This window comes from Salvelinus alpinus, chromosome 15 (assembly GCF_045679555.1).
Source record: "Salvelinus alpinus chromosome 15, SLU_Salpinus.1, whole genome shotgun sequence".
Classification (NCBI taxonomy): domain Eukaryota; kingdom Metazoa; phylum Chordata; class Actinopteri; order Salmoniformes; family Salmonidae; genus Salvelinus; species Salvelinus alpinus.
In genome coordinates this window covers 57,278,011-57,293,847 of record NC_092100.1, presented here as the reverse complement: position 1 = coordinate 57,293,847, position 15,837 = coordinate 57,278,011, and the positions used below count along the sequence as shown (strand labels likewise).

At 42.6% G+C, this 15,837-nt stretch overlaps 1 protein-coding gene across 1 annotated transcript in view; it reads left to right on the top strand.

Moving 5' to 3' along the window:
• The first annotated feature begins 8,194 nt into the window (after window positions 1-8,194).
• Window positions 8,195-15,837, top strand: part of caprin1b (cell cycle associated protein 1b) — a 32,985-nt gene continuing 25,342 nt past the window's right edge. Inside the window, exons 1-2 of the mRNA XM_071344227.1 lie at window positions 8,195-8,375; window positions 13,978-14,151. Of these exons, the coding sequence (XP_071200328.1) occupies window positions 13,978-14,151 (174 nt within the window). The 5' untranslated portion in view covers window positions 8,195-8,375. The remainder of the gene's footprint in view (window positions 8,376-13,977; window positions 14,152-15,837) is intronic.

Below are 15,837 nucleotides of genomic sequence, written 5' to 3'. Positions count from 1 at the left end.
ACCACCAAAAATTCTGACATTTTCATCCCTAACTACAACATTTTCAGACAAGATAGAACGGCCAAAGAGGGCGGTGTTGCAATCTACTGCAAAGTTCCTTGAGGAATTAGTGGAGAGTGTGGTGCAGGAAACCAACAGGTATGCCCATTATCATATTACAGAAAAACCCAAGGCTCTCTTCAAATGTATCAAAATCAGAATGCCTTTAGCCTACTACGTATACATATTTGTTTGCAGGTATTCTCATGAACTGAAAGAGAAGAATGCCCCTGGTGTAAAAGTGAAGCTCTCAAAATGGGTGAACACTACCATCAGTGAAATGTATACCTTACTGGTCACGGTGCTGCTGATGGGGCTAGTGAAGAAGGGCTCTGTGAGGTACTACTGGACCCCTGACCCCATGATGCAGACCCTTTTCTCCCACGACCGCTTCCTTGACTTGCTCAGAGCGCTCCACTTTGTGAACAACGTCCATACCAACCTCGCCGACCCCATTCACAAAATTAGGAATGTCCTGGGCAGCTTCACCAGGGCATTTGGAAGAGTGTTTGTTCCTCACAAGGTGCATTGATGAGTCTCTCATGGCTTGTAAAGGAAGGCTTGCATTCTGCCAATACATCCCATCAAAGCGCCAGAGATTTGAAGTTAAGTTCTTTGTTTTATGTGACTGTCTGACAGGATATATACAGGACAGGTCATCTACACCGGCGCCACCACAGATATAAGGCATTTTGAGGGTCTTGGCATATCTGGATCAGTGGTGATCCCCATGCTGCAGCCTTACCTCAGAAAGGGGCACACTGTATTTGTGGACAACTGGTACAGTAGTCCTACCCTTTTCCAGTACCTTTTGAGGGAGAACACAGGGGCCTGTGGCTCAGTGAGATCCAACAGGAAGGGGATGCCAATATTTTAAAAGAAAATGAGCAAGGGGGAGGTGGAGTTCCAAACAAACGAGGAGATAACGGCAGTGAAATGGCACGACAAACGTGATGTCCATGTTCTGTCCACATCTCCAAAATGTTGGACACAGGAAAACTGTACTATGTCACCGGAGAGAGGAAAATGAAGCCAGACTGTGTCTTGGAGTACAACAAGAAGATGGGAGCAGTTGACAAAGGGGACACGCAGAACAGTTTTGTTGAGTTGAGTCAAAAGTCACTTAAATGGTACAAGCTATTTTTCTACCTAATAGAAATAGAAATACATTTTCTACCTAATACCTAATAGTTCTTCTCAACAATCACATTGTCCATCGGCAGGTCAAAGGACAGGTGATCTCCTACCAGCAGTACAGGATAAACCTGATGCAGCAGCTCCTTGAGGACCACCTCCCACCTAATCCGTCCTCTGGGGGCCGGCCTGCCTCGGACAATCCTCTTTGCCTCACTGAACACCACTTTCCAAGTGATGTCCCTCAGACCACCCTGCAAGGAAAAAGCACAAGGAAGCATTGCAAGGTCTGTCTGCAATCTACCCATATAAAAAAAACAATGTTTTTTATTCAAATCAATTATAGCAGTGGCAAGCTTACCTCTGGTCCTCCTCATCTCCACACTCTCCCTCTCAAAATGAACAATACACAGGTATTGCTTATTTATTTTTTTTACCTTAAAGAAGAAGGGAAGAAGCTTTTGACTTGCCTCCTGAAGTGCCACCCTAAACAGCACAGCCATTGGTTAGGCAGCACAAAATAGTTTAAATCAGCAAGAGCAGGGCAGGACGGGGCTCATGATTGGGATAGCCAATCCATTGTGGTGTGTAATATAGTGTAGCCTAGTTTTATATACACCATCCCAGAAGCTCAAAAACTCAGTAAGGAAGTACATTTTCTTAAAAACATAACTTTGCCCTGTGCTTCTCCAAGCATGCGCTTAATATAGCCTAGGCCTATAGTATAGGCTATGGATAATTTGATAAAGACAATTTGAGGTGCGTTTAGCAGAGAATTAAGGTTGAGGGGCAGCATCAGGCACACATCGAGATAGAATAACTATTTCTCAAATACTGAACAATATGTCATTTAATCGATATTACAAATTACATGACCCTCCCCTCCCTTACGAAAAAAGATTGCAGCGAAAGTGCAGTACACTGTAGTATAACTGTAGAGTGCAGCATAACTGCGGTTATTCTGCAGTTACTGCGTCCAAAATACCACAGTCGACTGCAGTTACGAAACTGAAATCTATTTTTTGTATGTAAAGGCTGGAGTAAATTAAACAATATTAAACCCACCTCCTGACTGAAAATTAAAAAGCATGACACTCACCCACTTTTCTCCGGTAACAATTGTGTAAATGTTGACCGCTCTCGAAATAAAATGAATTGTTCGAGCAACAGTGCAGAAAGTGTGGTTTTACATGAAACCATTTTCAAAATAGTGTGTTTCAACGAGATTCAATCTCATACCCTCGCATCCCTAATTTCTTTCATAGTTCCCTACTCTACCTGCTAAACTACCCGTCAGGTTAAATGACATGTACAAAATCCTAACTATATTTATAAGTATGGTATCCAGCAGAGGTCAGTGTTTTGAAAGCAGCATAATTGAAGAAAGCACCGGAACCACGGCGAAATCAGTGGGAGCCCGCATTTTGCGACACATGGTTTGAAAAAGCACTTGATCAAACGAAGCTTTGGACATGACTGATGAAGTACTTCTGATAACGTGATACAGGCATCTGCACCCTGCTTCGAAGTTAGCTGCTTAGCAATTTTGATGAATGTCTCGTAGCTACAGTATCAAACATAACATCACTCGTATTTACTTTGCAACATGTATTGTCATTGACTAGGACAAAATATATTTTTTGGAGCTATGCATTTGTGTACCACCGTTTTTGTATCCCTTTACTACTAGCTAGATGGGGCAGTCCAGTCCCAGAGGCATTCCATTCTTCATGCTTTCTTGACTTCGATACTTTTTGTCGTCACGCATTTGTGCATGCACACTGGTAACTGTTATAGCTATTTTTCTAGGTAGGTAGCTCATCAAACTGTATTTTATTTACACTTTCTGCACGACGGCACTAATTAAAGTATTGAATCTCATAAGGACCTCACTGTCACCACTGGTCATATAGCTAGCCAAGTATCCAGCTGGGTTGCATCGGTTTCCATTGGACTAGAGTTTGCTAGGCTGGCTAGCTTTGTAGCTAACGCTAGCTAGCTAGCTAATGTCGATACACCATAGTCGTGGATCCGCTAAATCATGCAAATGGTAGGGAACTCATGTCAAAATCATGTTTCGACATTGTAATGGCTATTGATGTTTGTTTTTTGCTTATTGACATTGTGAATATCATATTTTTGGCATTAACTCTGATTTAACTACACGTATGTATGTAATCCGATCCTAAATCCCAAATTCCCTAGAGAGTTTGCACACTCACGGATACAGAGCCTTTGAAATAAAAAATCCGGTTACGGATTAGGAGCCACTCCCTTAAAAGCAAAACTTTTACAAACATTTTATAATACATTTCCTGCAATTCTACCCATTTTGCCATGGGGGGGAAAGAAATTATAGCAATTTTTAAGCAAATGTTCTGCAATTTTACACATTTTTCCATGATTTATGCCATGATAATGATATCTGAGTAAAAATGACTAACAAAATCAATGGAGGGACCCTGTGCATGTGCCCCAAGTTTAGATAACTGGCTAGACTAATTTACCAATCTAAAAATTGTTAGCTGACATGTCTAATTGAGTAACTGTCAAAACAAGAGAAAAACTGCTGATGCACAATGAAATTTCAAACGTGCACCTTGTGTATTCTACTATTCTAACTTTCAACAGTAAGTTGAGACCCCAGGGACCACTTATGCCTGCAGCCAGCCCAGCTAATGATATATGGTTTCAAAAGAGGGGTTTGCAAAAGAGGGGGTACTTCAAGAATAGCAACATGATTAGACCAAAAAAGGTTGAACATCTGCTCTAGAGTTATGAGTGTGTCAGACTTGGTTACCTTGTCTCCCCAAAGACTGAAGTAGATGGCGCAGAAGAGGTGGACAGGGGGAGACAAGGGCTGATTTAGGAGGGTTATTTGGCACGAGGTAGTCCCAGTGTGGAGGCCCATGTGGAACTCTGGAGGCCCCTGGAGACTGAAGGAAATGGTCCAGATGCAGCAGGGCTCCTGGCATCCGTAACCCAGCGGGAACCCTGTCCTAATAATCCTGTAGAAAATCTGTAACCCCTGCCCTCTTGTTCTGCTGCAGAGCTGCCTGTGAAATCACCAGAGACCTACTACTCGCAGTGGGCACGCCAATGACATACCACACCTCTGTCATGTCAGACAGGGTAAAGCTACCATCGTCATGGTGTGCGCTGTCATATGGACCCCTGGCCTGCTGTAGAGCTGCCTGGGAAATCAGACAGAATCCTGGATTATTGTCTGCCATAGTGGGTACACCACAGCTGTGTCACACTCACACTGCACTCTAGCGACTGTCATGTCAGACAGTGTAACGACATCACTGGCATGCTGTGCTCTCTCATATGGTGCTTTACTGTCACATTGTCGACCCTTTGTCAGAAGAACACACATTTCTGTACACAAGACACTTAGCTGGTCCAAAGACAGAAGGAAATGCAAACTTGTAGTGTATTCACTTTCAAATGTCAGACTTGATTTGCCCTAACTAAAAATCTATCAACTCTTACAAAAATAATCCACTCATGCTGTAAGAAACTGGTCAAAATAAGATCCTCAATATTGAGAATTAGGTTAAAGTTGACTTTTTTGTCAGCACTCGTCTCTGGTAACAACATGTTTATACAGCACTTAGGAACACCCCTAGAGATGTTTGTTGCCCAGTATGCCACAAAGTGGTAATCGATCACAGACTGTCTAAACACACACGCATGCACGTGCGCACACACACACACAGAAAGGCCTATTTCCTGTAACAAGGCAGAGTGCTCTGTTCACTATTGACTCTGTGATAACTGCAAACTCTGGAACAGCAATAGCCAGGTTACTGCTTTCTGTCTATAATCTGATGCAAAATCATTATTGGCTCCTTATTCAAAGCCTGAACCCCTTCTGAAGTTCAGTTCACCTCTCTTAAAATGACATCAATATGATTCCTAATGCATTATTAAGCTACTATGGTGAACCTTTAGAGAAGAATCGAGTTGATGGCTTCACAAATGCCACAAAGGTCAGAGCTTTAGCAAGGGTCGTGTTCATTAGGCATCAAAAGGAAGAAATCGGTATGAAACAGGAAGGGACTACCTGAACTTGTCCAATAAAAAACACAAATTGTTCTTATTGCTTGCCTTAATGAGCATTACCCAGGCCTTTCTAAAGTAATTTTGATAACAAGACAGCCCTGCTGTCTAACTGAAACACAGCAGGGTGCAGAACGGAAATAAGTCACTCATTCAAAGGGAGTTTTTCTTCCCTTAGGCATCCTCCCATAATCAGTATTATCCCTAAAAAAAAACAGCCTTTCAATGGGCCAGTGCAATCAAAGAGCATGGCAGCCATGTTAACTGCTTCCTGTATTTTTTTTAATTTGAGCTTTATTTAACCAGGTAGGCCAGTTGAGAACAAGTTCTCATTTACAACTGCAACCTGGCCAAGATAAAGCAAAGCAGTGAGAGACAAACAACAACACAGAGTTACACATGGAATAAACAAACGTACAGTCAATAACACAATAGAAAAGTCTATATACAGTGTGTGCAAATGAGGTAAGATTAGGGAGGTAAGGCAATAAATAGGCCGTAATGGTGAAGTAATTACAATTTAGCAATTAAACACTGGAGTGATAGATGTGCAGAAGATGAATGTGCAAATAGAGATACTGGGGTGCAAAGGAGCAAAGGCAGCCAAAGGAGGAATTGGCTTTGGGGGTGACCAGTGAAATATACCTGCTGCGGTGGGTGCTACGGGTGGGTGTTGCTATGGTGACCAGTGAGCTGAGATAAGGCGGGGCTTTACCTAGCAAAGACTTATAGATGACCTGGAGCTAGTGGGCTTGGCGACGAATATGTAGCGAGGACCAGCCAACGAGAGCATACAGGTCGCAGAGGTGGGTAGTATATGGGGCTTTGGTGACAAAACGGATGGCACTGTGATAGACTACATCCGATTTGCTGAGTAGAGTGTTGGAGGGTATTTTGTAAATGACATCGCCGAAGTCAAGGATCGGTAGGATAGTCAGTTTTACGAGGGTATGTTTGGCAGCATGAGTGAATGATGCTTTGTTGTGAAATAGGTAGCCGATTCTAGATTTAATTTTGGATTGGAGATGCTTAATGTAAGTCTGGAAGGAGAGTTTACAGTCTAACCAGACACCTAGGTATTTATAGTTGTATAGTATTCTAAGTCAGAACCGTCCAGAGTAGTGATGCTGGGCGGGCAGGTGCGGGCAGCGATCGGTTGAAGAGCATACATTTAGTTTTACTTGCATTTAAGATGCCAAACAAAACTTCATGCAGACTGATTTCAAAATGTTTAAGAAACCTAGTTAGTTTGCTCTGATAGTTTACTCTTTAATCTAAAATAACAACAATCAGGATAGATTTATGGGGAGGTGATTCTCATAGGAATAATGGAGAAGAGACAGAATAGAGAGGAATAGTTTACGTACTCAAGTGAATGATGTATAGATTTAAAGAAGGTTCTCTGGTAGGCCTACATTGGGGACATGAAAAAGGTGAGGAATTATATCCAAATCATCCATCCTCTGATGTTGAATCAACAAACCAATGGAGGAAAGGCCTGATAATCAAAGGAATAGCCAAATATGAACAAATGTAACATTTCATATCTGGTGGATTATTAGAAAAGTAGGCAAGCCCTAGTAGTAGGCCTATATATTATCATCCCTCATTTGATTCCTTGTCAGGTGGACAAGTAAATAGGCTGGCTATCTATGCAGGAGGTGTATATATGAGCCTGAGGTTCCTTTATTCTGCCATCAAAGTGCACAATGAAAAAGGATCATGTCAACTGGTAAAGAAATTATGTTGAGTGCCTAGCCACCAATCTATCTATTTATGGGACAGAGTGGCAAAGCGGCCTAAGGCACTGCATCACAGTGCTAGAGGCGTCACTACAGACCCGGGTTCGATTCTGGGCTGTATCACAACCGGCCGTGATCGGGAGTCACATAGGGCGGCACACAATTGGCCCAGCATCGTCTGGGTTAGTGGAGGGTTCAGCTGGGGTAGGCCATCATTGTAAATTAGAATCTCTTAGATTAACTAACTTACCTAGTTAAATAAAGGTTCAAATAAAAAATCTGGTAGTCAAATAAACCTAATAATTATGCATACAGTACCGGTAATTTACATGGTACTTTACTGCCCCCTGCTGATGTACAGTAAATACATTGATAGAGCTCCTCATCAATGCCCTCCTGTTCAATCTGACAAAATTTGAACCTAAATCAATGCATTGAGTAAACACAAAATCAGTGCAAGAGATCAAGAAATCTACAACGCCCACGCCTTGAACAAATCAATACAAGTCATTTTTCAAAGATTGGCTATGCGTATATATGCCCGTCCAATAAATATACAATCTGTTTTGTAAATGTTAATATTTCATCAACATACGAGTCTTACAGTATGTATTTTACCATGAACTCTTAGAAAAGGCGAATCAAAATTGATTTTCATCCCGTGTGTGTTTGTTTGGTTTGTTCAGTCTGGCATATTTTGGACAGCCGAAAAAGGACCTTCTTTATAAAGAGTTCCTTCACCAATCAAACTGTAATGAGACAGATACTTTACCGGATGTATGAAAGTGAAGCATCCGGTAGCGTTTCTACTCACTACCAAATATGGTGATGAGAGGAATCCCAGCGGCCGGTAGTCGGAGAAGATGGCGCGAGATGGATTTTGAACGACATTCTGCTAATTTTCTCATCGATGAAACATTTGATCTCCACACAGTTTATTTTTTACAAAACTAAAATCTGTAATAAACAGAGTGGACTGCGTTTTATAGACATTACCCTTTGCAAAAGTTTCTAAAAATTGCGCTGTTTAGAAGGAGTGCAAGGGCGAATTGAGTTACTGCACACGCACACTTCACAAAGTAGGCGTTCCCTAACGGAAATATGCAAATATATGATAGAACGCACCAATAGGATCTCACTAGCCCGTGCTTGGCTCTTCCCACCTCCTTGCTTGTTCTGCCCACTATGATTAATTTGCTCCATTGGAAACGACTGGCTCTGGTCTATCTTGGGTTAGTTCTAAAAATATTTGATCAAACCGTCTCAGTTGTCGGTGAGGCCGGCTGGGCGGATCCCACGGTATTGAAAGAGAAAATATAGCAACACGATAAAAACACCTTGGATATTCAATTTCTCTGGTGAACAAGCTTTCTTGTGGATACATAGAGCATAAAGGTATGCAAATTGTATAGCTAGCTAAATGAACACATTAGCTAGACAAGGAGGCACAACTATGCTAAGCTAACTTTAGCTAGCTGAGTGGGTTATCATTGGCCAGTGGCAGAGTTACCGTCTCTGGCAGCTAGCTATATCTACATTGAATAATCTAAATAATTTATCCTATTTGGTCATTTGATTTAGCAAACGTTAGTTAACTATCGGGGCCATCTGCATCCGCGGTGTGCTGCCTGGTTGAAAATCTGCTAACTACCGGCAGGTAACGTTGCAGGCTTTATGCGATGATAGGCAAATTAACGTTATCTGGCATCTCGGTAAGATCCAGCTGCCTGTTACTTAACGTTAGTTAACTTAGCTAAGTTAACTTGTGTTTTTGAACCTGGTTAGCAAATTCATGAGCTATTTAAATAGTTCGGCGGGCGCGGCTGGCAACACTTGATCTGTTGAATCAAGTGTGGACCATGTAACTAACTCGGTTCGATTATTCATGGTGTGTTGATGAAGCTAGCTAGCCACCCTAGCTAGCTAACAACCGAGCCTGACACAAAACATTGCGCACTTCACTTGGTACCTTCGTAGGCCCTCAGACTAATATTCCACCACGTTGCACTTTGTGCTCAAAGGCTAGATAAAATGTGCACCAGATTAAATCAAATAAAATGTATTTATAAAGCCCTTTTTACATCAGCAGATGTCATAAAGTGTTTATACAGAAACTCAGCCTAAAAATACCAAACAGCAAGCAATGCAGATGTAGAAGCATGGTGGCTTGGAAAAACTCCCTAGAATGGCAGGAACCTAGAGAGGAACCATGCTTTGAGGGGTGGCCAGTGCTCTTCTGGCTGTGTCGGGTGGAGATAAGACTATATTGCCATTAAGGCCAGATAGTTCTTCAATATGTTTAAACGTTCATAGATGACCAGCAGGGTCAAATAATAATCAATAGTTGTAGAGCGTGCAGCAGGTCAGTGCCTCGGGAGCAAATGTCAGTTGGTTTTCATAGCTGAGCATTCAGATGTGGAGACAGCAGGTGCGAGAGAGGGTCGGAAACAGCATGCCCTGGACAAGGTAGCACGTCCTGTGAACTGGTCCGGGTTCTATAGCCGCAGACAGAACAGTTGAAACTGGAGCATTAACATGACCAGGTGGACTGGGGTCAGCCAGGAGTCATCAGGCCAGGTAGTCCTGATGCATGGTCCTAGGGCTCAGGTCCTGAGAGAAGGGAGAATTAGAGGGAGCATACTAAAGTTCACACTGTGGCCCTGGCTGACGATACCCCCGGACAGGGCCAACCAGGCAGGATATAATCGCACTCACTTTAACAAAGCAAAGCTCCCACACCACTAGTTCGATATCAACAGATCACCAACTTATTACCCTTAGACAAAGCTGAGTATAGCCCACAAAGATCTCCACTGAAAAAGCCCGAGGGGGTGCAAGACCGAACAGGAAGATCACGTCAGTGACTCAACCCACTCAAGTTGATTATAGCGGAAAAAAGCCTGGCACGGCATGGAAGAGCACTAGTAAGCCAGTGACTCCGTCAGAGGCAGAGAATCCCAGTGGCGAGAGGGGAGCCTGCCAGGCAGAGACGGCAAGGGCGGTTCATCACTCCAGTGCCTTGCTGTTCACCTTTGCACCCCTGGGCCAGGCTACATGCAGTCATAGGACCTACTGAAGAGATGAGTCTTCAGTAAAGAATTGAAAGTCGAGATCGAATGTGCATCTCTCACATGGATAGGCAGTACATTCCATAAAAATTATTCTGCTCTATAGGAAAGCCCTGCCTCCAGCTGTTTGCTTAGAAATTCTATGGACAATAAGGAGGCCTACGTCTTGTGATCGTAGCGTTCATGTAGGTATGTAAGGCAGGACCAACTCGGAGAGAGGTAGGAGCAAGTCCATGTAATGCTAATGCTGTTAAATGGAAGCCAGTGTAGCGAGGTTCTAGTCAAGATTTAGCACTAATTGAAGTTTATTTAGTGCTTTATCCGTGTAGCTTGAGAGTAGAGCATTGCAGCTGTCTAATCTAGAAGTGACAAAAGCATGGAATAGCTTTTCTGCATCATATTTGGACAAACGGTGTCTGATTCTTTTGCAATGTTACAAAGATGAAAAAAAGCTATTCTTGATATGTTCGTCAAGAGAAATCAGTGTCCAGAGTAACGCTGAGGTCAAGGTTTATTTGAGATGACCGTGCAACCGTCAAAATGAATTGTCAGATCAAACAGCAGATCTCGTTGTTTCTTGGGATCTAGAAGAAGCATCTCTGTTTTGTCCCGAGTTGTTTAAAAGTAAAAACATTTACGCCATCCACTTCCTTATGTCTGAAACACAGGCTTCCAGCGAGGGCAATTTTGGGGCTTCACCATGTTTCATCGAAATGTACAGCTGTGTGTCGTCCGCATAGCAGTGGAAGTTGACATTGTGTTTCTGAATGACATCACCAAGAGGTAGAATATGTAGGGAAAACAATAGTGGTCCTAAAATGGGACCTTGAGGAACACCGAACTTACCATTGATTTGTCAGAGGACAAACCCTCCACAGAGACAAACCGATGTCTTTCCAGAAGATAAGATCTAAACCAGGCAAGAACTTGTCCATGTAGACCAATTAGGGTTTCCTATCTCTCCAAAAGAATGTGGTGATTGATGTTGTCAAAGCAGCGCTAAGGTCAAGGAGCACGAGGACAGATGCAGGGCCTCGGTCTGACGCCATTCAATGGTCATTTACCACCTGCACGAGTGCCGTCTCAGTACTATGATGTGGTCTAAAACCAGACTGCTGCATTTCGTATATATTATGTCTTCAGGAAGGCATTGAGTTGCTGCCTAATGGCTTTTTCTAAAATGTTTGAGAGGAATGGGAGATTCGAGAGATGCCAATAGTTTTTTTTGTTTTTTAAAATTGTTCTAGGTCAAGGTTGGCTTTTTCAGGCGAAGTTTTATTACTGCCACTTTTAGTGCTTTTAGTACACATCTGGAGGATATGGAGACGTTTTATTTATGTTCAACATAGGAGGGCCAAGAACAAGAAGTAGCTCTTTCAGTAGTTTAGTTGGAATAGGGTCCAGTAGGCAGCTACAAGTTTTAGAGGCCATGACTATTTTCGTGAATGTGTCGAGAAATACAGGATTTAAAAAGGCCATCCTCTCTTGGAGAATGCTGCTTTTTAGTTAGCTTTGCGACAGTATGAAAAATAAATTTTGGACAGTTTTTATTCTCAATTAGGTTGGAAAAGTAGGCTGATTGAGCAGCAGTGAGGGCTCTTCGATATTGCACGGTACTGTCTTTCCAAGCTAGTCGGAAGACTTCCAGTATGGTTGAACGCCATTTCCATTCCAATTTTCTGGAAGCTGGGCTCGGTTATTTTCTGTGTACCAGGGAGCTAATTTCTTCAAGGTTAAATTAATATCCTCAGGTGGTTGACTGATTTTTGTACTCCGACATCCTTGGGTAGGTGCAGGGAGTCTGGATGGGCATCTAGGACTCTTTGGGTTGCCGGAAAATTTATAGCGTGTCTTTTGATAATCCTTAGTTGGGGTCTGAGCAGTTTATTTGTTGAGATTGCAAACGTAATAAGATGGTGGTACGATTTAGTCCAGGATTATAAAGAAAAACATTTAGATCCACAATATTTATTCTACGGGTCAAAACTAGATACAGGGTATGACTGTGGCTTTTCATAGGTTCAGGGATGTGTTTGACAAAACCCACCAAGCTCCGAAAGCCAAAAATGGGAATGTTATCTGCCATGACTACAAGGTACGATAGGAACTCAGTGAGGAACGCTGTATATGACCCAGGAGGACTGTAAACAGTAGCTATAAAAAGTGATTAATTAGGCTGCATAATATTCATGACTAGAAGCTCAGAAAACTAAAATGTTAGCCTTTGCGGGATGCGCGGGGGATATGGTCACTAGTGTTAACCAGGAGGAGAAGCCCCATTTAACACAGTAATTTAATCAGGCTTGAGCCATGTTTCAGTCAGGCCGATCACATCGAGGTTATGATTGGTTATTTAGTTAATTGACTATGACTGCCTTAGAAGTGAGGGATCTAACATTTAAGTAGTCCTATTTTGAGATGTGAGATATTATCACAATCTCTTTCAATAATGACAGAAATAGAGTAGGTATTTATTTCAGTGATATTGCTAAGGCGAACACTACCATGTTTAGATTTGCCCGACCAAGATTGAGGCACAGATACGGTCTCGATGGGAAAGCTAGCGGACTACACTGACTATGCTATTGGCAGACTCCACTAACCAGGCAGGCTGGCTAACATCCTGCTGCCTGCACCCTATGTCATTGTGGAGCTAGAGGAGTTAGAGCCCGGTCTATGTTCATAAGATGAGAGCACTCCTCAACAGGCCAGGCTTGGTCCTGTTTGTGGGGGAGTCCCAGAAAGAGGGCCAGTTGCCTACAAATTCAATCTTTTGGGAGGGGTAGAAAACCAGTGATTGAGTTGTGCGAGTCTGCTGTAGAGCTCATCACTCCCCCTAACTGGGAGGTGGCCAGAGACAATTACTCGATTCCAACACATATTTCTAGCTAAGTTACACGCTGAAGTTGTTGCGCTTGGGGACTTCTGACTATTTTCCCATCATCGTTGGTGCTGACGTGGATAACAATATCCCTAATATAGTATCTACATTCAACAGTTTTAGCCTCAGCCAGCACCATCTTCAGATTAGCCTTTACGTCAGTAGCCCTTCCCCCTGGTAAACAATGGATTGCTGGATGATTATTTTTAAGTCTAATATTGCGGGTAATGGAGTCGCCAATGACTAGGGTTTTCAATTTGTCAGAGCTAATGCTTAGTCGGGAAAACCGGTTGGAATGTTTCTGTCGGCTGAATGAGCGAAACCAGTTGAGCATGCCAAAAGCCTTTCTTTCCAGAAGCCATGAGAAAATAGTTTGGCTGCGAGGACTGTGCAGGGGGATTAAGACTACTACCTGTATTCACTGGTGGCACAGACGCTGTGTCATCCTTTCCTACACTTAAATTGCCCTTGCCTAACGATTGCGTCTGAAGCTGAGCTTGCAACTCGGCAATCCTCACCATAAGACGATAGTTCTCCTGTATTTAAGAGTTCATTATGTTACTTAGCTTTCTATTTTTCAGGTGGAGGAGGTCTTGCAGAGCTATGTCCAGATACAGTGTCAGGGGTGAGAAAATGTAATACAAAAAGGTAGCGGACGGACAAAACTAAGACCTTGGTCGACTTGTTAAATACAACGTTTGATTTAAATAGTTCAGAGTAAAAGGCTAAGAAGTTTGTCGGGTAGCTAAGTAGCAACAAACTGTACAGCGGTACGGAGACAACGTGGAAGTGCGTTGCGTCACCAGTCATGTTACCGTTTATGTCACACAGATGGGCTTCCTTTCGCTCAACCGCAATTGAAAGTTGGCTAGCTACACCAGCAATTATTCAGTTAGACGAGATGATGCACTTGCGGGCGACGTCCTGGACCAAAAAGCAAGCTCCATGGCGTATCCAGGAAACTGCCCCTTGGTGATATAGCCAGAAATTGTTCCTTGTCATTAGCTCCATAACTAACTTTATGATATTCGTCTCTCTTTTCATTCAGATGCCCGCAGCGATGAACGGCAACAGGACAGTGCAGTCGGCCAGCCCGGACGTGGGATCCACTCCTGGACAGATCACCCTGGGTGGAGGGCAGTCCTCTGGGGCCCAGACGGAGGCCATGAAGCAGGTCCTTGGCGTCATCGATAAGAAGGTCCGCAACATGGAGAAGAAAAAGGTGTCTCCTTTCATTTTTTTCGATTGAAACCTTCACAAATGTGTGGCGTGAAAGTGATCATGGGGGTATTGGCGTAATAGTTAGTTTGCTTCTATTGATACCTCAATCTCAGGTGCCTCTTGCTGCCATTGTGCCTTTGAGCAACGCATCTAACCTACTTCAGGGGTGCTGCGACGAACCCTGTTTCTTTTATCACCTCTTGTGTTGGGGAGCTCGGAAGTTAAAAAGGCAGAACAGACCACCAAAAAAATTACAATTTTAAGATATATTGTACTCTATTCAATTGATCAATAGTGTGTGCTAGTGCTGCACTGTTTCAGTGCCAAAGTCATTGTGCTGGTCATGATAATGACAGATCTGTCTCCTCTCAGACGTAGAAGATCAATCAATGCAATTTTTTCAGACTTTGTATGGAGGAGGAAAGAGGAGAGGATACTTGGAGGAGATGGCTCTAAAATGGACACACTGCTGTCTCAAGTCAACCAGAACTGCGGACACTGCATCTTGCTTTTGCTTTCACTGCTTAGTTGGACCATCAGCTCATCTTCCTCAAAATTAGCTAGAAAGCACATTAGGCAGATGGTCAATTAATACAATGCCTTATTTGGATGGGTGTGTAGACCCATACAAACATACAGTGCATTCGAAAAGTATACATACCCCTAACCGTTTTCCACATTTTGTTACGTTACAGCCTTATTCTAAAATGTATTTTTTCCCTCATCAATCTACACACAATAAAGACAAAGAAAAAACAGTTTTTTAGAAATGTTTGCAAATGTATATCCTTTTTTTTTTTTAAGATTCCTTATTTAGATATAGTATTCAGACCCTTTGCAAATTGGTCTCAGGTGCATCCTGTTTCCATTGATCATCCTTGAGATGGTTCTACGGCTTGATTGGAGTTAGCCTGTGATAAATTCAATTGATTGGACATGATTTGGAAAGGTGCACACACCTGTCACTTTGCAAGATGCAAGTCCTTATTTAAGCTAGCGAGTGTTCACCGTACAAGTCTATGGTGTTTACTCATATTGCCATTGCTAAGCCCTGACTTGAGTGTCACACACTTGTGATGTTTGCCAAAGCTTCTCTGAAGGAACTGCCTTTCTCATTAGTTCCACTTTGCAGTAATCGCACAGCCATTTCTTGGTTGCTAATATTCTAACAGTTCGCCTACTTTCAGTTTGTGTGACAAAACAAGCAATTATAGCGTAGAGAATCATTGTGCAACCTAAACCGTGCCAATTATATTATAGAATATAGCATTTTCAGCTGTTTGAGACGGGTGTGCAAAACCGAAAGTAAAAGACTTTAAAAAAGGAAGCATGCAGAACAGATCTACCGCTTCTTAGACTTGCTTTCAATGAGATGGAGAGATTTCTATGTGAATTTGTTTGGGTTGCCCAAAAAGTGACACATTGCAGCTTTAGCAGTCAGGCACACTTGTGTATGTTGAGATGTATTGCCATTGCTCAGAGGTATCAACAATCACATTGATATGTGGTCAGTACTTGCAGTAATCCTCTGTCATATTTGTTAGTGTAGAGAGTTCCTATATAATTAGTCATTTTAGCCTAGGCACAAGGTTACCGTAGAATATCTGTTGCCGGTTTTTATGTATTTTGGACATAAACATACATTTTCAATTACAAAAATCTCACTGGTCAGGTGACGGCATCTGCT